The sequence below is a fragment of the Hemibagrus wyckioides genome, linkage group LG18 (genome assembly GCF_019097595.1).
Source record: "Hemibagrus wyckioides isolate EC202008001 linkage group LG18, SWU_Hwy_1.0, whole genome shotgun sequence".
Classification (NCBI taxonomy): domain Eukaryota; kingdom Metazoa; phylum Chordata; class Actinopteri; order Siluriformes; family Bagridae; genus Hemibagrus; species Hemibagrus wyckioides.
In genome coordinates, this window is record NC_080727.1 from 14,736,866 (window position 1) to 14,761,915 (window position 25,050).

The 25,050-nt window shown below is 41.2% G+C and overlaps 1 protein-coding gene across 12 annotated transcripts in view; it reads right to left on the reverse strand.

Moving 5' to 3' along the window:
• gria4b (glutamate receptor, ionotropic, AMPA 4b) overlaps nucleotides 1-24,457 on the reverse strand; it is a 107,345-nt gene extending 82,888 nt beyond the window's left edge. For 5 of the 12 annotated variants that reach the window (XR_009207243.1, XR_009207242.1, XM_058415722.1 and 2 more), the window contains exons 1-2: nucleotides 24,172-24,455; nucleotides 23,102-23,260 (exon numbers count right to left, since the gene is read on the reverse strand). Coding sequence is in view for 10 of the 12 variants with exons in the window: in XM_058415722.1 (XP_058271705.1) it covers nucleotides 23,102-23,260; nucleotides 24,172-24,259 (247 nt within the window). In the remaining 2 variants the exon portion in view is untranslated. Of the gene's footprint in view, nucleotides 1-23,101; nucleotides 23,261-24,171 lie in introns of all 12 variants that reach the window. The other 7 variants (XM_058415715.1, XM_058415717.1, XM_058415718.1 and 4 more) reach the window with 4 other exon arrangements.
• Between the last annotated feature and the right edge of the window lie 593 nt (nucleotides 24,458-25,050).

Here is a 25,050-nt window from a genome sequence, read left to right on the forward strand (position 1 = left end):
AACAACTTTTTTGGACCATCCACAACATTAACTGTAAATATAAACAGATCGATCTTTAACAAAAGAAAAAACAAAAACAAAACATTATGATTACTGACAATCATATAAAAAGGTATAAAACAAACCAGGACAATAAACCTAACCCTAGGAAAATAGCCTAGAAAACTTCTGGGGCTACATAACATTGATTATTTTCCTATAACAGCATGCCCCATGGCCCAATGTGTTTTATTGCCTTAGTTGTTGAAACAACAAGTAAAATCTGTTGAAGGCATGGTCATATAAGAGAAAGCCTGACCAGTTGTGCCCTCCACACTTACACTGGCTGTTGTACACACTGGGGTCATTTCTGATGGGCAGGAGGATGACGGTGAGTCACACAGGAAGCGTGCAGAAGAATGTAACCCACAGGTCAAGCAGACGAGTGCAAATGCCTATTAAAAGGCCTCTGACTGACAGATATAGACTGAGGGCAAAGAGGCAAGAGAGCTGAAGAAGAAGAAAGACTGTATCTTTACCCTGCCGTGCCCTGTGTGTCCTGTTAAACTGACAGCAACTGGCATGAAAGCTGAAAAGGTCTCATCTCTAGACTGCATAATGAAAGAGCTTGTCTATGTGTTTTCCTATAAGACTGTTATACAATATAATCAAATGCTTCCTGCTGCCATTCATCTCCATGTAAAAGTGTGATTAAGTTAGGTAAAAATGATCCAGGCATAAAACTTGCTTAGCTTGTCTCAAAGGTCTTCTAGAAGATTTGGTCACATAATAAGGAACTCACTCATCTTCAGTAAGAGCTTTGTATTCATCAGCTTTGCGGGGGATCCGAAGCCTTTTCCAGAAACACAGGGTAGGGAATACACTACCTGCTGCACCACCAGTATCACCCCCGGATCAGGGAACTATATTTATTTCCCTCTAAAATCATCATTTCCTAAACTCCGAGACTGAAAGAGTGTGACTTTGTACCCTGTAAGCATCATCTGGTATACTGTATATGCCTCATTTAACAAAACAACAGCTCGCCTTATGGGAAAGACTGAGAAAAAGAGACAGCAAAATGGAGACAAAGAGAACAAGAACAGGATCTGAAGCCAGGGAAAGAAAAAGAAACACATCCTAAAAAAACAGCTCTGTGAATTGCTACTGACCCCCATGTGTGCCAAGTCACTTGAGAGCATGTGTGTAGGTGTGTGTGTGTGTTTTCTACTGTCCCTGCTCCTCCCTGCTCACTCCATTCACATTGAAGAAGAGCCGGCCATGTAATTGGAAAGCATGCGTATGCGCATGGCCTGATGCTCTGCCTGCGGCCCATATAATTGAAAGTATGCCGTGTGTCATGTGACATAGAGGCTTCTTACAGCAGCTGTTCCCTAAACTCCACTGCAATGAGTGAGCACTGTAGAGCAGGAGACGCTATAGAGGCAGTAATCCACTTTTATGTTTAAATATCAGGCACTAGTAGTCAGCTGTGTAGTAGTGGAACTGCTGTTTCTACCGCCATTAATCCACAGAACCCTGAGTATTTTTCTCTTCTAATGCTGGAATTACTACAGCAATTCATTCTTGCCATATTTGGACTTTAGTGCATCGTAGACTACACTAAAATAAAATACTGTGGGGCATATATTATGCTGTATATATGCATCGTGTCCAAATTCACATCTGTTATGTTTTGTAATAAAAGAGGTGTTGTGCGTTCTCTTCGGCATATATATACACTTTAGGAAATGTTTGGACTTTTCTCTTAATCTCATAATCTCGTATCAAACCCAAGCATGATGCTTCCAGGAATTTGTGTTTCGAATACAGCTAAAATCTACAGAGTTCTTATGATCATTCAAGCAGCTTTTCTGAAATAGAAATTCGGACGTTTATCCTGTAATTTTATATTTATGAGAAAGCCAGAGGCAACAGTGGCAACGAAAAACTCGCTGAGACTAGATGAGGAAGGAACCTTGAGAGGAACCGAAGCGAAGCCATCCTCATCTGGAAGACACCAGAGAGTGCGATTACAATCATTTCCTTTCCTTTCTCTCTCTATATATTACACTACGATCATCTGAAATAGCCGTGATCAACACATGCAAAAGACAGAAGCCCTATAATGAGTGGTTATGATAAAGGTCAAAACAACCAGCTTGCATTAAAATGAGATGTGCTCATTATGCATGGAACATCTGGGGTGATAACCATGCATACCCCATAATGACACGCCCATCTCTGTCATTTACATAGAGATTGCTTGTCCTGAGCAAATCAGTACTGCAGCCATTCTTTACATTAATTAAAAGATATACAGCACTGCGCCAACATTAGAGACCCTTTTGGGCCATCTGAAATCTACAGCACTTTTTCAGTACTTATTTATGCAGGTCTAACAATAACAATATCAATATTACAAATAACATATTTATAAATTCATACTGTTTTAACTGTTGGAGACTTTTGTGTGATTCATGAAGCCTCTTAATATCTTATCTTACCTGAATATTACTACACTGTTCTGTAGTGTTAGTGACTGACACCATTAAATCTTGGAATAACGAGCAATATGAAAACAAATAAGGATAATGAAATAAACTGTAACATGAAAGAACTGCAATTAAATGCAATGCATTTTGTCTGATTTAGATCAAATCCCCAGGGAAATGCAGAATTGTTCTTCAGACTCTATATATCACTTCCTTCAGAGGAGCATTGGATTTGATTCAGGTAGACCTCTGGCCCGAGCTAATAAAGGCTTCTGCTTATTGCTCTGAGGTTGGAGGTGAAGGATGGAGGATAAAGATGACATGACACTGGCAAAGGCCATAGAGCAGAACAAAATTCATGTAGCTAAATTACGCTGTTCAATTACACTAAATTACACTTTTCAAAAGCACAAGGTACAGAAGCCCTTTCAGTCATATGATGTCTGCATACGTGTGAAGAGTAGTAAAGACAGCGGGACACGGTTACTAAAATGCCTTACAGACGAGAGAGAGAGAATAAGAGAGGACTGAGAGATGGAGAGAGACAGAGAAAGACAGAGAGGGAAACAGACAGACAGAGGAGAATAAAACAGAGACACAGGCAGAGAGAGAGAGAGAGAGAGAGAGAGAGAGAGAGAGATCGCTTAGGAAAAAACAAGATTCATGAGAAAGTTCATAAATAACACAGCTACTATCTTCCAAAATGACAGCTGGGTGATGAAATTGGGGGTCAACTTGGTGAATTTAAAAGCAGCAGGCAGACCGAAGAACTGCACAGAAAATACAGTTGGAAGTGTAAGCGATGACACAGCAGTAAAACCTTGTCCTCAGCTACACACATTTACGATACACAGCGCTACATCAGAGAAAATGAGATGCTGGTGTAAAGAGTGAAACAAAGCAGAGGTCAAAAGGTTAATCCAGTCTGGCACTAATAATGACTAATAATGAGATGGAGCAGTCGATCGATGCGTCGCTATGTAACATAGAGACCGTCATGAAGTGCTGCGAAATGTAAAACTTGTAAATGCTGTAAAACTACTCCGTGGTTTACTGTAAAAGAAACTTTTATGAGCTGTTAACATGAATTATTTAGAACTGTTATAGGAAGTGTGTAAAATATCTAATTTACAGTTTTCCACTTACTCCAGATGTAGTTAATCAGCTAAGATATACTTTATGACTAACACAGGCCTCTTTAGATTTGCACTAAAGCTACAGCACTATGCACTTCTACTATTACAATACAACCATTATCTACATTAAGTGCAAAGTCTTGTAATGAAGTTAAAACTGAACACCAAATGCAATGCAATGTGTAAACTTGTTTTTTATGCCCTGTTCTTTTTAGCATGCCACTATATAAAGCTCTATTCAGACTGGAGTGTTTTTCCATGTCTGTGATTTAGGGTGATGAGTTCCTGTATCTTTTAGCTACTAGAAAATCACCTCTATGCACTCTTGACCCTTCTTTGTCCAGTTACTTTTGTTCTCTTAAACAGGGGGCACATACAGTAACGCCTATACCTCCAACCTGATTCGAAGAAGAAGCAGCCGTTATTTGTCACCTATACATTACAGAAATTCTTTTCTATAATATATATCCCAGTTTGTCAGGAAGCTAGGGTCAGAGCACAGGGTCAGCCATGACACAGCAGCCCTGGAGCAGAAAGGGTTAAGAGCTCAGCAGCTGGCGGTGGCAGCTGGGCATTGCTGGGGCTTGAAACCCAGCCTTCTAATCAGTAACCCACTTCAGTGAGCCTCCACTGCCCTTGGAGGTAAAGCACCCATAAATTAAAGCTAAAGTCTGCACTTTGAGCTCAAATCCATTATTTAATTTCAGCTTCTACAGTATATTCTTTGCTAGGCAGCTAAATTAACAGCAACTTTGTCAATGTCCAAATGTAAAATATTTTAGTCTGATGATTGTTATATCCTGTAACTCAGGGTTCCCCAACCTTTTTTGTACCATGGACCGGTTTCATACCGGACAACTTTTCCGTGGGTGGATGGGAGGGTATTTGTTGATTGATGGGGGAGCTCTGTAGTGACATTTGTTTTTGGGTCATTTTATCGTGGGTTAGCTTGTGGACTTACTGATTTATGGAAAAACAGCCCAGTTTTTCTTTACAGTTTTCTTTACAGCCCAGTACCAGTCCACAGCCCAGTGGTTGGGGACCCCTGCTGTAACCCATACCTTTCTCCCTGATACCAGTCTGATGCAATCACACTGTACAGATTGCAGTGATGCCTGGCTAAAGATCACTCCAAAAAAAAAAAGAATTATTGCATTTTTTATATTATGCAGTTCAAATCAACATCTCCAGTATCTCTCCGGTATCTCTTTTGTTTTCTTGCATCAAAACGCAATCAATAAAACCTCGGTGTGTAATACTGGGTTTAAAAAGCCCTCTGACTCACTCGATAGAGATTATGTGAATGCTTAATTTCACGCACTGCCTGCTAATATCAAATGTGAAGTAAATCAAAACGTGCTTAAAGCTCCCGCAGTGGAAAATGCAATTTTCTTGTATTCTCTGATCAGAGTTGTTCAGTGTCATGTACACAACATAAAATGCAGTGTAGACTCTTTAAAAACCAGTCCAATACTTAGTATAGGTCTCAAACCTATTTGGTCTTCAGTGCTGGATTGATATCAGATTTATACTCTCTGATCTAATCCATTACATGCTGTGATTTTTTTTTTAATAATATGACACATCATTTAGTTAACCCTAACCTTAGATCATCAGTGGCAGAACTGGCAGAAACCATCCATTTATTCAATTTCTTTTTCCACTCATTACTGTAGCTACATTTTCTTTGTTGATGTTTGTGAATGACGGTGGGTCTGAATCTGAATTCCTGATTTACTGCATATTAAGAAATCGAAATCCTGAACAAAAATTAAAACCCTCCTTCGTATAGCTTTAATCATATTAGGGTGTCAGGTGTGTCCTCCCAATGTAAAAAAGAAATTAGCAATATTAATTACTGGTCAAATAATTTGCTGCAGCAATGTTTCTTCTCTTCCGCTGAGAACAACTCATAATCTCACGTGGGTGAAAATTGGTCCTGATAAACGTTCCCCATGCGTAATGAGTCACTGGTGAGTTTTGAGTGAAATGGCGCGTGCAGCCATGACTCGCATGCACAATCCGGTCATTAATACACTTAGTCCTTGTTTGTTTAGTAATTGGTCTTGTAATATTCAAGACTTAATATTAGGACAAATCTGTTCCTTCTCACAACACGCTGGTAATTGTAAAATACGCTCGCAGTCAAAAGAATATTATAATAAAAATATAATATCACCTCAGAGGAAAGCACATAAATCTGTTAAGGAGTGCAAAATAGGATGCTCAGTAACACCTCCCCATAAAAAAAATGAGCGAAAATCATAGTGAGATTAATTAAATAGCATCAGATATCTGGGACATTAACATCAAAATGAGCCCTGAATGGTTTCCACAGCTCCAAAGGAAAGCTAAGCCTTATCTGGGACAAACAATTTTTTTTTAATAATAAATTTTAACTCAAAAAACTAAACACAAATCAGCAGAGCAAACTAAACAAACAAACAAACCAAAAAAAGGCAAGTGTAAACGCACGCCATGTGCATTGCGTTCGGAGCAATAATCTGTCTCACACTGTGACTGATATGAACCCTGAAAAAGAATTGTAAAATATGGACGACTCGGGTGTAAAGAAACAATCTCCGGTGATCTGACTCCTGTTATGCTGACAGCTGGCTGACTTCACACGGAGCCTTGCTAACCGGCTCATTCGCATTGCACATGAGAAATGAGATTTGCTCTCACTGTATACCGCTTTCCACATATAGACTCATCTGTAGTTCTGTACCTAAACCTCTCTCAGGATCATTTATTTTGTATAAACTGTTTTTTTCAGTTCATCATACGGCGTCCTTAGAATGTAGAAGCAATCATTTACAATAAGTGTGTACAGAGACTGTCAGGCCCCCCGGTGGTCCAGCGGCAGGATCCCGCACTCTCATTTCCGTGGCCCAGGTTCGATTCCCGGGCAGGGGGCTGGCCCAGCCACGGAAGAGTTAACTCTCGGTGCCGGTCCCAAGCCCGGATAAAAATGGGAGGGTTGCGACAGGAAAGGCATCCGGCGTAAAACCTGTGCCAAATCATGCGGCTCAAATGATCCGCCACAAAATAGCAGACTCTGCCATCGTGCGGGACAACTGCTAGGATAAAAAAATAAAAAATTGTACATTGAATAGCACAAGTATGTGAACAGAACTAAACTTTTAATCAGTCTGATTGATGTGATATGGTTTATTAATAGCAAATGTAATGTACCTAGCATAGTGTCATGTTTCTCATCAGCCACTGCGTACCAAATGATCGCACCACCCACATCACATGACTGCTTTGCACCTTATTCACATTAATTAGCACTAGTATATAGGTCACGTCTTGTACACCACTCACTGTCTAGCGTTTGTCTTCAGTTGGCAGTATCTTTGCGCCTGATTTACATATGTTGCTTTGCTATTCTGGTTTGGTTTTCTTGCACTTTGTTTTTTTTTGTTTGTGTTTCACCTACAGTAAACAAAGTCTGCAACTGCATCCGCCGCTTCAACAAATTCCTGCCGCATAGAAATGATTGAAAATCAGTTGAAAAGTCTTTACAGAGCTGCGCTAGCCTATGTCTATGTCACCTGGGTTATGCGATTATATAAAAGAAATTTAAATTTAGAAATCAAAAGTCAATAGATCTTTGTCAGTACTTAAAACCCAGGGTATGATTTTTGAACAGTATCATAGATAGAGAGCACAAGGGTAGTCATACTGAGAGCACAGAGCAGTATTAACAAGTGTGATCATTAAAAATGAGTGCCATGAACTGCATGAACACAAAGGTATTCATGAGTGAGGAGCAGTGAAGCGAGCATGCACAGAAACTGTCGAGTCTGAGAGCACTTCAGTTCTGTGCGGACTGAGCACTGAAACATGTATGCTTCCTTTCACCCTAGCACACAAGACTATAGGTTCTCTGAGGTACAATAGATTTGCAATTGATTTTTTATTGTATTAATATCTTAACCATTAAATAAATGGTGGATATAAAAAGTCTTAACATCCCTTATTAAAATGGTAGGTTATTATTGTGGTCCAGTGCTCTCATCGTCATGGCCAGGGTTTGATTCCTGGGCAGGGGAGGGGTTAACTCTCAATGCTGGTCCCAAGCCCAAAATAAAATGGGAGGGTTGTGTCAGGAAGGGCATCCGGTGTAAAACCAGTGCCAAATCAAATATGCCGTTTGGAGGATCTGCTGTTGTGACCCTGAACAGGGAGTAGCTGAAGGACAACAACCCAAATTCAAGTGAAACACAAATAGAAACATTTAGAAAAAAAAACAAAAAAAAACATTATGCTTGCAATATCCTGGCTGCATAAATGTGCACACTATTTTTATGCTCAGAGTGAACCAATCACATTCAGACTCATGTTCAGACTTGAAGTAATTTATAAGCAATGAAGTGATACAGCTGAAAATGAGGGAAAAAAATCACATTTTAGCTTAATAGCAACCCAAAACACAAATCCAAGTCAACAAATAAATGGCTTAAGATGAAGAAGGTCAATGTTTTAGAAAGGTCCAGTCAGAGGAGATCCTGTCACACTGTCTGATAGAGCGAGAGCATTTGTGCAAGGATGAGTAGAAGAAAATCGCCAAATCAAGGTGTGCTAATTTACAAAACGTGTTATCTGACATAAGTTAGCTTAACTATGAATATCCATGCTAAAGTACAATTGAGAGATTGAGGGGAAAATGTGTATAGGTAAGTTTTTTGTTTTTTATAGCTACATTTGATAGCTATAAAACATAGCTATTCTTCTTCTCTTTCTTCTTCTTCTTCTTCTTCTTATTATTATTATTATTATTATTATTTCCACACAGTAACCCAAATATTATGATTCTGTTACCAGCCCAGGAGTCTCTACTAATGCCAGAGACGCTTAATAACACACTTCATACTCCAATACAATTTGCATTAAAAGGCCTTTCTTCTTCATTATTCTGTTTCCTCACTCTGTAAAATTCTCATTTTCATTATAGATTTTTTTTTAAATTGCTCCAATTTCCAAAGGTAATTGAAATCCAGCTGGTCTGTCAAATATGATGTTTGAAACATGTTAAATTTGCTTTGTAGGATTTGATTTTGCATAGAATGTGCCTCTGGCTTTGTAAGTATCTTGTCACCTGCCACCTACCCTGAGCATCTAAATCCCCTGGCCTTCTTCCACAGATCGGCATCGGCCTGCTATGAAACTCTAATTTTTCCAAATTTAATTAGTCTGCATCAACCACACGTCAATCTCTGTCCAATTCCTCCCCCATCTTTCTCTCTCTCTCTCTCTCTCACTTTGCATTTCTTGGCAGCATTTCCTCGGCCTGTTTTCTCCCCATAAACATTTAAGAGACGTGGATGCACTTTGTGAAAAGCTTTATTGCAAGGTAAAGAAACAATCGGGCCATCCTAGTAAACTGCTTTTAATTGTACACAAGAGAAGAGGACGTTGAGGTCTGGAGGTCTGGAGTTTGATCTGTGCTGCTTTGGCTTCTGTATTTTCACATCCCACTGTGCCAGACCGCTCTGTTTGACTCACATAACATAGGCTTTATTTACACCATGGATATTTACAACATGTGATCTCTATCTAAATCTCTCCTGAGCTGATTCTGTCTCTAGTCATATATCGTTATCGTTATCATCCTCGTCATCATCAAAATTTAATCATATTTATATTTATATTTACATATCAGAGACTTTTTTCATCCTCAATTATTTCATTATAATTATCTGTAAAGTTAGGTAATTGGCTAGTGGTAGAATTCGATTTAGACCCAGCAGAGTTTGACCATTTTTTCCACTCGCTGCTTTCCAAACTGATTACAAACCATGGCAGCTGCTGTTATAGAAAATTAAACAACAACATCTAAGAACCAGTAAAATTTAAGAAATTCAACAGTGCTCTGGAATGAAGAGAAAATATTTATCTTTCAAAACACACAAGAGAACAGTTTTAAACAAAGCCTCGAGTCAAAAGCCTGTCTGGTGTAGTTAGCCACACTCTCCCTCAGCAAAGGCTTTTTATTCACCCTCACTCCCGTGTCGGCTTTTTCTGACATTCCGCATTCTCATTCTTCACCCAACGCTTTTCATCCTGCTTCAGGCCATCACTCAAACAGAAGCAGGTGATTGATACAGCAGAGAGGTTTTGCTACGTTGCTAAACACTAGGGTGGGTGGGACTCTTCTCTCCACAATTGCTTTAAGAGTCAAGGACATTGCAGATATACTACACCAACAATGTGGTTCCATAATCTCACATAAACCATTCGATTTCTACTTACATTGTTGTTCTTAGATACAGTACATGGCTAAAAATTATTCATACACCTAAGCTTTGCATCCATACGTGGGTCTTCACCACAAATATATTTATATAGGATATCTTTGTAGCATTGGATTTTGTCTTCACTGGAAATAAAAGGCCCAAATCTCTTCCAGCAAGACAATGCCCCTGTGCACAAACTGAGCTCCATGAAGATATAGTTTGCTGAGTTTGAAGTAGAAGAACTTGAATATCCTGCACCCGAAAGCCAACTGAACACCTTCGGGATGAACTGGAACATCGACTGTACCCTAGACTTTATCACCCAACATCAGTTCTTGTGGTTAAATGAGCACAAATCCCCACAGCCACACAGCAAAATCTAATGGAAAGCCTTCTCAAAAGTGTGGAGGTTATTATAACATGGCAGCTCAAGGGTTAAGGCGCTGATTTACAGCTTAGAAGATTGGGGATTGAAGCCTCAGCAGTGTCCATCTGCTGCTCTTGTGCCCTGGAGCAAAGCCCTTAACAATAGCTTCTTCCAAGCAGAAATATTTGATTTGATGTTAAAAAAAGCACACCAGGTGTCCACAAATTTTTGGCCATATTGTGCATTTTATTTTATTGACAACCTTAAAATAAGAGTCATTTTTAAAAAGATTAGAGGAACAGAAGAAGATGGCATGCATGTGATTTATGCTTACGAATTGTGATTGCCCTAAGGGCAAAGTCTCGGGCAGAATGATTACATTAACTTTAATCCTTTCCATATCATATATTGCCTGTCAAAAAGGAATAATATGTGCTGCCTGCAACTAACAAAACTACAGTAAAATATGATAAGTTTGCTTGTTCATATTCACAAATGTAACAAATTGCAAGTAAAAGAAATAGCATTTGAACTGATGTCAAATCTGACAAATATATAATCATGAACTTGAAATTAGCCAAATAACACTAATTATCAAAGATATATATATACCGTAGCTCAAAACTAAATCAACTCACTATCAATTTCAATATCTAGGATCACCACACACACACGCTTTCATACACTCATTCACAGTTTATCTGAGCGAGAGATGGAAGGAAACCAACGAACACAAAGAATAAAGAAACCCACACAGACACATGGAGAAGATGCACAGAAACTCCACACAAACACTAACTCAGGATCAGGAACGTACCCTGGAGCTGTGAGGCTGCTGTACTACCCACTGTGCCACCATGCTGCTAAAATTAAAAACTATATTATTTTATGCATAACAAGCACAAATTTATGTAAACCTTGGATAGGGCAAACACATTTGAAACAACTTCCCCAAAGTAACAGACACTCAGAATTGGACAAGGTACAAAATTAGTTCTAATCTTTATACATGACCTAACAGATGACTACCATGGGCTCTGATTCTAGATGAACTTTAAGGAGAAACATCAATATTTTGACCCTTAGTGCTGCCAAGAAGTAGCTCTGATTCCTAAAAATAAAATAGCGCTTGACATTTTATTTAATTCCACTCTTTTTTTTCCAGTCATAACCAATTCATAGCTGGCTGCTATTGGATAAATCACTGTATCCCTAGAAATATTACATAATGTCAAAAGGCAAAATGAAACGTTACAGAGACATCTTTTTATATCACTGCCGCTAAGTGGTGGAGGCATTATGTTTTCCGGGTTGTTCATGCACCCGTGTATCCTTCCAAGACCCTCCTTAGAGCATTCTCATTGGTAACTAGCAGATGAACTGTTCAAATTTTGGTAATGAGCCAAACAGGGTCAAGGTCACAGCAAGGTCAAATGTCTGAAAAAAATTTTCTTTATTAGTTTTTTCATAACAAGATGTTACTCAAACGTTCATATTCAAGATATCAGGGTCCATTTTTGGCAGGAGTGGCAACCCTGTTTATTGGTAACTATAGAAAGCACAAACTCACCAAATACAAACATGGACAAACATGCCATAAAAAGATTTTTCTGGTCAGTTTTAACTGGTCTAGACTGGTTTGATATAGTGTAAAAATCTAGGTTTTCCATTAAGGTCTGGTAAGGAATACGTATAGAATTATAAACTGGGTTTAGTCATAAATATCACTATTGAACTTCATTTAAATTACATGTCATTAGAAAACCAACATCTACAATTTGACTTTAACCCTTCCTGGAGTAGGGCTTTTTTTGTCATTACTATTTAACATCAACTTCACTGCAAAGGCATAGAAACTACCAGTCAAGAGAAGAGTACAATGCAAGGCTAATGCATGCTTCTTGCGTGAACCTGAAATCAGCCACCTAATCTTTTTTAAACTGCTGTGGCTGAACACTACACTCTTCTGTACTGCCCCGACTGTCAAGTGCTTTTCTGCTCCAGAGGAAACAAGAACAGCATTCTTAAAGCGCTGGAAACCAGGTCCAATCATGCTCAAATGGATGACTGGTGGTAACAGATTCAAATTTGGTTCCTAAAAGGGTATGTGTCTAAAAACTGTTTACAAAATCTGGTTGCTAAACGGACATTCTCAGTCAAGATGGTCGCATGTTCAGATGCCTACTAAAGATGGCTGCCCAAACTGAACCACCTTTTCATTCTTGTCTCTTTTTATGTGAATTTCTGCAGATGTAAAGGCCTTGACAATTCATACATATACACTCATCTAAAATTGCTATTCACCAGAAAATCCTGCAGTCTGTTTAATACAAGAGATATGGCTAAACAAAAACCAGAGCTAGGTTGGTCTGAGGATCACCATAATGCTCATCAGACAACACCATGGCTTCCGAGGATCACTGTACTGCTCATCAGACAACACCAGGGCTTCTGAGGATCACTGTACTGCTCATCAGACAACACCAGGGCTTCTGAGGATCAACATAACACTCATCAGACAACACCAGGGCTTCTGAGGATCACCATAACACTCATCAGACAATACCAGGGATTCTGAGGATCACCATAACACTCATCAGACAATATCAGAGCTTCTGAGGATCACCACAGCACTGATCAGACAACACCAGGGCTTCTGAGGATCACCGTAACACTCATCAGACAACATCAGGGCTTCTGAGGATCACCATAACACTCATCAGACAACACCAGGGCTTCTGAGGATCACCATAACACTCATCAGACAATATCAGAGCTTCTGAGGATCACCACAGCACTGATCAGACAACACCAGGGCTTCTGAGGATCACCGTAACACTCATCAGACAACATCAGGGCTTCTGAGGATCACCATAACACTCATCAGACAACACCAGGGCTTCTGAGGATCACCATAACACTCATCAGACAATATCAGAGCTTCTGAGGATCACCACAGCACTGATCAGACAATACCAGGGCTTCTGAGGATCACTGTAACACTCATCAGACAACATCAGGGCTTCTGAGGATCACCATAACACTCATCAGACAACACCAGGGCTTCTGAGGATCACCATAACACTCATCAGACAATATCAGAGCTTCTGAGGATCACCACAGCACTGATCAGACAATACCAGGGCTTCTGAGGATCACTGTAACACTCATCAGACAACATCAGGGCTTCTGAGGATCACCATAACACTCATTAGACAACATCAGGGCTTCTGAGGATCACCACAGCACTGATCAGACAATACCAGGGCTTCTGAGGATCACCATAATGCTCATCAGACAACACCAGGGCTTCTGAGAATCACCACAGCACTCATCAGACAACACCAGAGCTTCTGAGAATCATCACAGCACTCATCAGACAACACCAGGGCTTCTAAGGTCACAACAGAACTCATCGGACCACATCAGGGTTTCTGAGGATCACCATACAACACATCAGGCAACACCAGAGCTTCTGAGGATCACCATAATGCCCGTCAGACAAGACCAGGGCTTCTGAGGATCACTGTACTGCTCATCAGATAACACCTGGGCTTTTGAGGATCACCATACAACTCAACAGATAACACCAGGGCTTCTGGGGATCTCCACAGCACTGATCAGACAACACCAGGGCTTTTGAGGATCACCATACAACTCATCAGACAACACCAGGGCTTTTGAGGATCACCATACAACTCATCAGACAACACCAGGGCTTTTGAGGATCACCATACAACTCATCAGACAACACCAGGGCTTTTGAGGATCACCATACAACTCATCAGACAACACCAGGGCTTCTAAGAATCACCACAGCACTGATCAGACAACACCAGGGCTTCTGAGGATCACCATAACACTCATTAGACAACACCAGGGCTTCTGAGGATCACTGTACTGCTCATCAGATAACACCTGGGCTTTTGAGGATCACCATACAACTCATCAGATAACACCAGGGCTTCTGAGGATCACCATAACACTCATCAGACAACACCAGGGCTTCTAAGAATCACCACAGCACTTATCAGACAACACCAGGGCTTCTGAGGGTCACCATACAAATCATCAAACAACACCAGGGCTTCTAAAGATCACCACAGCACTCATCAGACAACACCAGGGCTTCTGAGGACCACCACAGCACTCATCAGACAACACCAGGGCTTCTGAGGACCACCACAGCACTCATCAGACAACACCAGGGCTTCTGAGGACCACCACAGCATTGATCAGACAACACCAGGGCTTCTGAGGACCACCATAACACTCATCAGACAACACCAGGCCTTCTGAGGATTATGATCTCCGTACCTCCTCATCGGGTAAAAGTGGTGGTACAGGGAAAGCAAACTGCTCTGAGCTTTGTAAACAAAAAGGCAAGCATAAACTGCATTTCTGAAAAAGCAGGACACAAGATTCATGGAACATTATTTTTAACAAGACTAACAAAACTGCTCAACCCTGATTAAGCTATCAAGACAGGATAAAGGACTCTGACAAGAACAAAGGTGGGAGTTTTACATTTACATACTGTTTATAATGCCTGGTGTACCTACACTCAATCTATTAGCAAACACAGTTCACCCTTCTCACTGTACTTGATACTGTATTCATATTTAAAAATGAGAAAATCTGCCAAAGCACAGGTGATGCCAAAGGAAGCTTGACAGGCAGCTCCTGTCTTTAGTGTCAATGTTCCTCCCTGCTTCCTGCCTGAAGTCTTTATGTGTAGCCCTTTGGTGATCCATCACTTCAGCAAGGTCTTGCTGATTTCTCAAGAGTGACAATAAGGATTTTGTGATGGTAGGCCTGGGAAGAGCCTCTCAAAGAGGTTCAGTGACGTTTTTGAGTGGACTAAACCTACGTGACCATGACAGAGGCAGCTGCTCAGACACACTTTATCAGTGGTGGCTCTTATCAGTGGTGATACCTTGCCTGTCCTAAAAATGGCATACGATGGAGTGCAGTGAATAAAATTAATAGAAAATATCTTGCACATGGTTCAAGGATTTATGGTGAGAAGTATGAAGGACATACACAGGCATTTAATCACTGGGAGAAATATAGGTTTTTTTTTTTTCAAAGATCACTGCACACTGGGGTTAAAGGAGAGAAAAAATAGACAGCTAACACAGAGGGCTCAAATAAAACCATGACTGTGAAGGGAATAATGGACAGTGAATTTTTATGTCTGTCTGCCTATGTGGAGATGAGTGTGTGAAAGAGGGAAAGGGGAATACTCTGTGGGACTCGTGACTTTTCCATCCACATTAATCTCTCATTAGAAAGAATCACTGTTCCACCACAATCGTTCCAACAACAAGCCCTTAGCAGAGCAAACCTCCACCTCCAGATCCTAGAGACTCGTCTGAGCCTTAGCTTTCTTAGGCAGAGATGATCTGTGCCTCTCCAAACTTCAGACTAGAACCCACAGAGACATAACCACTAGAGAGCCCTAATCAGGAGGAGAATCCCAACCACTTAAAGACTGCTCAGAGTCATGCCACAAGGGGCGAGAGAGGAAACGGTTCAGCAGAGTGTGAAAAACAGCACGAGACACATGCTCTGACTTGCGGATAAATTGAAATTGAAGGAAGCTCGCAAGCCAAGGCGTAGATGCATAAGAATAGATGTGTAAACATTCACGAAAGTGAACATCTTGTTCATGCATAGTGGATAAACAGGCAGTGAATATACCATTTCTCACTTGTATCTAAAAAGCTAGATAGGTATCTAGCTAATGTTAGGAAAACACTACAGAACAGTCATGACAGCTACCTTCCATATACAATCATTTAACATATGTGACATTTATAATCTAAGATTTTTGTTACCAGATGTCACAGAGAAAGTTTGAAATGCTTTTGGTTTATAGAAGGGATAAAAATCACGACCGCATTTCGTTTATCTTCACTTGACACAGTGTTGCTTAGACACCAAATTCTTCTACATCGCTAATGCTAACTCTGTCTAGATAACGGGAATGAAAATACAGTGCTGATGTCAATACAAACAATACTGATGTCACGTCTTGGCGTGACTAATTTATAATTCTGGTTCATGAGATGTCTGGCTTTCGTTCTTTTCTTTAACAACAGCACTATTGAATTCTCAGATCCGATTTGGTCAGATTTTCTGTGACAGCAGCTGTGACTGGACATCCAGGTGAAAGAGGTTCATCCAGGTTAAGAGTAGTGTGCTCATTTTTCTATGTTATCATTTCTATAGGATCGGCTTACACAAGGTCTCAAGAGATGCTTATTTATCATTTTTGGAAGGAACCTCCAGTGTTGCTGGTTTGTTCCTGACAGAGATGAAACTGTAACTTTCCCTATGGAAGAGTCTTCAGAGCAGAACAGTTTGTCTTCGAGAATTTGAAAAAGGGCCAAAAAAAAAATCCACTGTTGGGAGAATGAAAATTTATAGCTGCCGTAATGTACGTCATAACAGAAATAACTAACTACATAACTAACTTGCTTCATGGAGATTCCACACATAAATGTGCTTTTTAAACATATAGGATGTCAGTGGTTAATAAATACAATAATAGAATTGGTATAAAAGTGGTATAAAAGAAATAAAACACTTTAAGACATGCTGTTATTAGAAAATAATTCACTTCAGGGTTGGAACAGAAGCTCTGCTATGACTGAATATTTCCCATAACAGCAAACCCCCAAGTGTGTTATTGCTTACAAACAGTATAACAAGCTTAAATGCTGTTAAATAATTCATGATGTCATTATTAGCACGGCGCTGCAGAGAATCTACACAAGTCACACGTTTTTTTTGCGAAAACGGTACCGATGAATCAGTTAAGGTTAGTTTCCTTTCAATCAAATTCCCTGTTCCATTTCATTCCTCCCACACCACACATCTCCTCTTCGCTGTCGAACAGCATCGCATCACCGCTGACTCCTACTGCAGGCGGCTGCAGGATGGCACTGTCGAAGGAGGAATTACCATCGACTTATGCAAACACTATTCCTGCACAGTAATGAAAGTGTGAGAGGAAAGACAGGCCAGGAGAGATAGGGTGCTGCGCCGTAGAAGAAAGAGACTAACACTGTTCTCAGAGGGTTCCTATCTGCAGAAACAGTCGCCTAGAAGCCTCATGCAGTGAACGTCACTGCTTGGCTGCGGCGCTCGCTTCTGATTTTTGGTAACCAAATCACATGCAAGACAAGGGAGAGTGGCACTGCAGCACAGGGGATGTCATGGCTTCAAACACACATATATATATCATGTACACACATGTACACTGCAGTTCTGTTTTTCAGCGCATTGGACATGGGGAAAGAGAGTGTCTGTGTTTATGCATTTAGAAAAGAAATGAGACATGCCAATGCTTGTGAAAGAAAGAAAAAAAAATCACATACAGTATCTCACAAAAGTGAGTACACCCCTGACATTTTTGTAAATATTTTATTATATCTTTTCATGTGACAACACTGAAGAAATGACACTCTGCTACAATGTAAAGTAATGAGTGTACAGCCTGTATAACAGTGTAAATTTGCTGTCCCCTCAAAATAACTCAACACACAGCCATTAATGACTAAACCGTTGGCAACAAAAGTGACTACACCCCTAAATGGAAATGTCCAAATTGGGCCCAATTAGCCATTTACCCTCCCCGGTGTCATGTGACTCGTTAGTGTTACAAGGTCTCAGGTGTGAATGGGGAGCAAGTGTGTTAAATTTGGTGTTATCGCTCTCACACTCTCTCATACTGGTCACTGGAAGTTCAACATGGCAAAGAACTCTCTGAAGGAACTCTCAGAAGGATCTGAAAAAAAGAATTGTTGCTCTACATAAAGATGGCCTAGGCTATAAGAAGATTGCCAAGACCCTGAAACTGAGCTGCAGCACACTGGCCAAGACCATACAGTGGTTTTACAGGACAGGTTCCACTCAGAACAGGCCTCGCCATGGTCCACCAAAGAAGTTGAGTGCACGTGCTCAGCGTTATATCAGGAGGTTGTCTTTGGGAAATAAATGTATGAGTGCTGCCAGCATTGCTGCAGAGGTTGAAGGGGTGGGGGGTCAGTCTGTCAGTGCTCAGACCATACGCCGCACACTGCATCAAATTGGTCTGCATGGCTGTCGTCCCAGAAGGAAGCCTCTACTAAAGATGATGCACAAGAAAGCCCGCATACAGTTTGCTGAAGACAAGCAGACTAAGGACATGGATTACTGGAACCATGTCCTGTGGGCCGATGAGACCAAGATAACCTTATTTGGTTCAGATGATGTCAAGCGTGTGTGGCGGCAACCAGGTGAGGAGTACAAAGACAAGTGTGTCTTGCCTACAGTCAAGCATGGTGGTGGGAGTGTCATGGTCTGGGCCTGCATGAGTGCTGCCGGCACTGGGGAGCTACAGTTCATTGAGGGAACCATAAATGCCAACATGTACTGTGACATACTGAAGCAGATCATGATCCCATCCTTTCGGAGACTGGGCCGCAGGGCAGTATTTCAACATGATAACAACCCCAAACACACCTCCAACACACCAACCGCTGCCTTGCTAAAGAAGCTGAGGGTAAAGGTGATGGACTGGCCAAGCATGTCTCCAGACCTAAACCCTATTGAGCATCTGTGGGGCATCCTCAAATGGAAGGTGGGGGAGCGCAAGGTCTCTAACATCCACCAGCTCTGTGATGTCATCATGGAGAAGTGGAAGAGTGGCAACCTGTGAAGCTCTGGTGAACTCCATGCCCAAGAGGGTTAAGTCAGTGCTGGAAAATAATAATGGACACAAAATATTGACACTTTGGGCCCAATTTGGACATTACCACTTAAGGGTGTACTCACTTTTGTTGCCAACGGTTTAGTTGCATTAGTAGCATTAATGGCTGTGTGTTGAGTTATTTTGAGGGGACAGCAAATTTACACTGTTATACAGGCTGTACACTCATTACTTTACATTGTAGCAGAGTGTCATCTCTTCAGTTTTGTCACATGAAAAGATATAATAACATATTTACAAAAATGTGAGGGGTGTACTCAATTTTGTGAGATACTGTACACATACATATACACAATGTTCATTGCAATTATTTTGATTTATCTCGACATTTGTCTCCATTTGCCTACAAGACAATGAGAATGAATTAAAATGGTGTAACTTTCAAAATCTAGTCCAAAAACTGGCAAAATGACTAGTTCCCAGAACTGCATTCCTGGGAAAAGTGTCCTTAGGAAGGATCAGGATGATACAAGAACACAAGCAATATAAAGATTTGAGATATATTAAGGGTTTAGATATGCTAACTTGCCTTTAGGCTAGCTACTTTCAGTTATCATAAAGTTACTATAGGAGGTTATTGTCAGCAAGGAAACTTAGCCAATGCAATATCTAGATATCTAAAAAATTAACATTACAAACTGTTTATCAAATCACATTTTCACCTAATTTTTTCAGAATAGGATTTAGGATTTTTTGTTTTGATTTGTTTTAAAATTTCCAAATCCTACATACTAGCTACTATTGGTCGCTCCCACGGAATAACGGCTAACAGTCTGGAAAGCTAATGTGCTTCCTTCCGAAAGCCAAAATCCAGCGCCTTTTTCCAACATTATATAGCATCTAAAATTGCTTGAAGCAGAGAGCTATTTACTCTACACATTCTTGTATACATTCTGTCATAATGACAGACATTTGTCACTAGTAACTTGAGTGTTTTAATTCATTCCTTTTGATGAGTCTTCATAAGTCTCCAGAATTGAGGATTTTATCCGTTTTAACCACGCTAATTTTGGAAATGGATTTCAGATGGTAGCAAGCATTTTTACTAATCTCCATTTAGTCCAGCTGATTCACCAACCTTAATCAAAAGATGTATAGATGTAAAGATGTTTAAAAAAATAAAGAATTTTTGTTCCATGAATATAATTTGAACCTAGACACAAATATCACCTCTCTCTAAAGTGGAGCTCTTGAAACCACCCATTTGAAGAGCAGTTGAATTCCCCCATGCTGTGACTCCACTGCTCTCAGTGAGAGAGGAAAACGGCAGTGTGGTGATGCTATCAGACAAACTGATAGCACTGTAGTGCTGATACAACGGAATTACATAGAAAACAGCTCCAACCATGACCAAATCTGACAATTTCCCCATGAAGGTCAAAAGAACCCTGGCTACTAGTGTATTGCGGTCAAACGACTCTCAGTCATGCCTCAGTGCACATGCTCAGCGCTCTCTGCTTAATTTAGCCATTGATTGGATTGATTGAACAAAATAAGGGAGTATCAACGGGAGAAGAAATTGGGGGAAGAATTGGAGGAGCAGACTGCAGAAGGCGAGGGGATCATCGGAAACGAATAATCTGTCCTCTGCTCATCCCAGCATAGCAGCCAAGGCTCCCCGGTGAGGAATAAAAGCCCTTGCATGCAACAAACTGCAAGCAGATTCGTGCCCAGCAGTGGAAATGAGGAATGGGGAAAGGTGGAATGCTGAGGATGAACAATAATAATCCCAGCTCCTGGAATACACAAATACACACACACACACACACACATGGCAAACACGGCTGTTTCTTCACTGTGATTTACATAGGTCCCAAAATGGCGAGTAATTGACTGCACGGCTAATCTGCTTAACTGAAACTGATTGTTCATACACAGTAATGACACCAGCACTTATCAGGCTGTCGTGAATTACTGATAGCACACCATGTGCATTTAATCTCACAAGCGAATTAAACGGGCCACATAAATTTCCGACATATCTGTCATTATTGCCCAGAAGGATTCCTATCTTTATGAACAGACCCACGAACGACTGGAAGTCAGTGCGTGGGATATAAAAAGTATAAAGCCAGGGGCATAAGAACAACGGTGGGAAAGAAGTGACTCTGTATATTATCTTAATGCACAAATTGGTACTGACACGAGTATAGCAACGGATGGTAACAGGTTAGGTGGTATCAATCCCATCTTTTCATTCTGGATGTTATACAGATGTCATTACTGATGTCAAGGCCTTGACTGAAAATCTGAGCGCTTGTTTTGCTACATCATGAACGCTAATGTCTTCTGGTAATCTGTCTCAGAAACTGTTCCAGAGTCACTCTGCTCTATATATATATATATGACTTAAGACTTGACTTGTAAGACTCATAGAAAAAACTGCATGCATGAATTGTATACAAAGTGTATTTTTTGTGCAAATAAAATCAAAGGATTCAAACTTTGCCACTCTAGCCAACTTATTCTGGTAGCCTGAGATTGCTGTGGATTCCCTTTTCAGTGTTAAGTGACTTAAAGGCAATCCTGGTATACAGAAAGTCAACAAAATGGTGGCACCAAGACAAAGACAAATAACACAACTCAGAGGAGCCTTGACAATTGAATTCACTAGGACAATTTCCATTTTCCTGTGCAATTTTTGATTCCTAGGATCATCTTGGGACCTCCTGTCTACTCAAGGCTCTAAAATGAAACCCACCTTCCTTTCTTTTAAGACATTGTCCTATTACCATAGCCTTCACTATCTCTGAGCAGAATTTGTATGATTTTGTTGTATTACAATGAAGGAGGTAAGAACCGACAAGAACCTTGACAAGATGCACACATCTGTGCAAAATGGTGGACCTACAGTATGTGTGTTGGAGGGAATATAGGTGGCTTTTGCTAACTGCTTTCCTCAATTTCCCCAAAAGAGTTTATTTTCTGACCTTACAGAGGCTTCAAGAGGAAACACAAACCAACATTTATCATGCTTGGATGCTGCTGGTTTTATTCACAGTAAAGTATGCAAGACAGACCTTCTTTAGTATCTCTGCAGTACGTATTTACCAATATAAAGAAGCCTCGCTTTGATAAATTAATGTGTCTGTTATCCTGACACAAACAGACAAGTCCATTCCATGGATTTCACCTCTATTACACACCACAGCCAACATACAGAAAAGGCTTGTCACTGCGTTGAATTCTGAATTTGAACATTCCACTAGAGATGAAGGGAACAGAAAAAAGGCAAGCAAATCTCAGTGTGGCGCAGAAGAAGAAGAAGCACGAGCTGAGGCTGACGCGTGGGTCAGAGCAGACTGTGGATGGCTGACGTGATGGCTGCCCTTGCTCTGTGCTTACTTTACGCTAGTGTGCCTGATCCTGATGGGAAGTGACAAAAGCCTGAATGTTGCAGAGGATGGCGAGGGAGTCTTGCTGTGAACGCAGCACGAAAAAGGCCTTTGCTGGCCTAGCTTGCCCCCCGGGTGCGGTGCGGCTCTCTGAGCAATGCACCGTCCTCTCTTATCTAGAGTACCCATGTACGAGTCGCACCAGCTGACAAACCTTGTCAGACGTAGCTTGACATCTAAACTGAGGCAAGTAGCAAAACATGGATAAAACAAATACACACAATGCAAACGCAAACGTCTGTGTGAGCTTGCATCAGCTGAGAGAGAGAGCAGTGTCTTCTTTTAACTGGGGGATGGGTGCACACACGTGCACACACACGCACGCACACACACACACATAGACACACAAAGTAACGCCACTGTTTGTGAATGCACTTAGTCTGTATTTGTGTCAGTAAAGAGCCGGAGGACAGGGTTCCCAGAGAGACACAAGCACTGGCTGGACAAAAGCCAGGACGCGGCTCATCACAGTGTAGCATGTGTACTGTCACTACTGCTCTCAGGTAGCAACTCTGCCCCCAAACACCTCTCATTTATCAGCTCTATCATTCACACCAGTGTCCATTAACGAGTCTCAAGATTCTAGCAGCAGCTCAGTTCCAAGTAACCCCCAACCCTTTGACAAGACCTCCCCCCAGTGACACCTCTTCAGTTCTTCCCCTGGCTAATTATGCAGCCTGAATGGACACAGCTGTTAATATTTTTAAAGCAACACCGGCTCGGACTCACAGGCGTTGGTGACAGCGAAGCTGTTAGCTGTCTCAATGTTGTCCACATGGGGCACCAGGTTAAAGGGTGCCTCCGACGCATTGGGGCTCGTGTTGTGCAGAAATATGGCCAAGCGAAAGGCAGTGTACTCCTGATCTGTGTTTCTGATGAACAACCCGCCTGCAGGGATGAGACAGAGAGAGAAGGAGGAAGACGGAGAGAGAGAGAAACAGAGAGAACGATTATATTTTGTGCCAAATAAGAGGACCGTTATTTAATTATGGCTTGATGGACACCCAAAACGTGAGCTGACTGGAAAACAAAGGTCCAAAGAGGTCCACAATAAAAAGTGAAAATGGGGTGTGTACAATTGTGGATTTGCATGATTTCAAACTGACAACACAATTTTTTAAAAAGTTGAACACAGTATTTTATTAAATAAATGGCAGTGCAGTGGGACAAACTGAACTGAAAATGAATTCATTCTTTTTATTTATTTATTTATTTATTTATTTATTTATTTATTTATTTAGCAAGAGGGGAGGGTGTAAGAAACGTGACACAGAGCCTGATGCAGTACTGGAATACAATTAAGGAAGGCACTTTGGAGTGACAGAGGAATGCGCGCGCAACGGGACTGGCTGAAAACGCAAAAAAAAAACGCGTGCTGAATTCTAAACAAGGAATTTGCGCAATAAAAAAGGGACATGTGAGCAAAAAAAAGCCAGTAAAGTTGATTTTTGATTTGTTTTGTTTTTATTTGGCTGTTCTGGTGATGTGATATGATAGTCCTACCCGCTCTGTCCAAGCAGAGCATCCCAGTTAGTGGCGTTTAGGGCGCACTGCAGTGGCGCTCGCCGGATTACGTGACAGTGAACGGATGGCAGGATTCACACCGATCGATTAACATTAATAAATTGACTCTACTATTTAACGCACCTGCGCGCGCTCACAATTTATGAGTCTGGTCTTTCCTTTTAAAAATGTGCCCCCGAAAGTTGACACGCGCATTCAGCCGTGCACACACTTCTTTAATCACAGAGAAGATGAGGCATGAAGCAGTCTCTCCGGGAAACCTGAACGTAACTCACCGATTTGAACGCTGCTCGGAAAAGCCCCCATGGCGAGTCCGCGAACGCAGGAAAATATCAGTAAAAGCTGATGGCAAGAAATCCTCATTTTGTTCGGCTAAAACTATGGAGAGACGTGGAGCATGACGTCAGCCGGGTGAAAAAGGAACGGGAAACGGGACAGGCAGATATCAGCAATCCATCTCCATCTCCGCCGCTGCTGCTGCTGCTGCTGCTTTTCCCCCCGCAGTGGCGCGAACCCTGGTGCAGAAAGTCCGACCGCCAGCAGACGCTCCACATGCAAGACGAGGGGTGGGGGAGTGGGGACCTCGGCACACAGTGTTGCCAGATTGTGTGCTTTTACGCTCGTTCACACAAGTCGCCAGTCGCTGTACTATGAAGTCGCCTGCAGGCGTTCCTACACTACTGGTTACCATAGTAATAAGGGTTATCAGTGGGCGGCGCACCTAACAGTCCACTTTATAACATTTCTTTCTGCTAAAATGAAACATTCTGGAGGAAGATCTGGCGTTTGGCTATAAAATTCACCAGGGTATATATGCATATATATATATATATATATATATATATATATATATATATATACGAGATGAAGGAGAAGCAGTGTGTGTCCTTATCTCCCGTTGGAGTTAACCACATCCCAAGTCCCAAGTCGCTTCATATTTGCAGTAATTTAAACTTTTCTTTACTTTGTTGCATCACTGGACACGCCCACATTTAGTGGCCTATGGTCACTCCTGTCCCCAGAAGTCGGTAGCTCAAGTGAAGTCAAGTCCATCCATCCATCCATTCATCCATTGTCTATACCCGCTTATTCCTAATTAGGGTCACGGGGGTCTGCTGGAGCCTATCCCAGCGCACATAGGGCGAAAGGCAGGG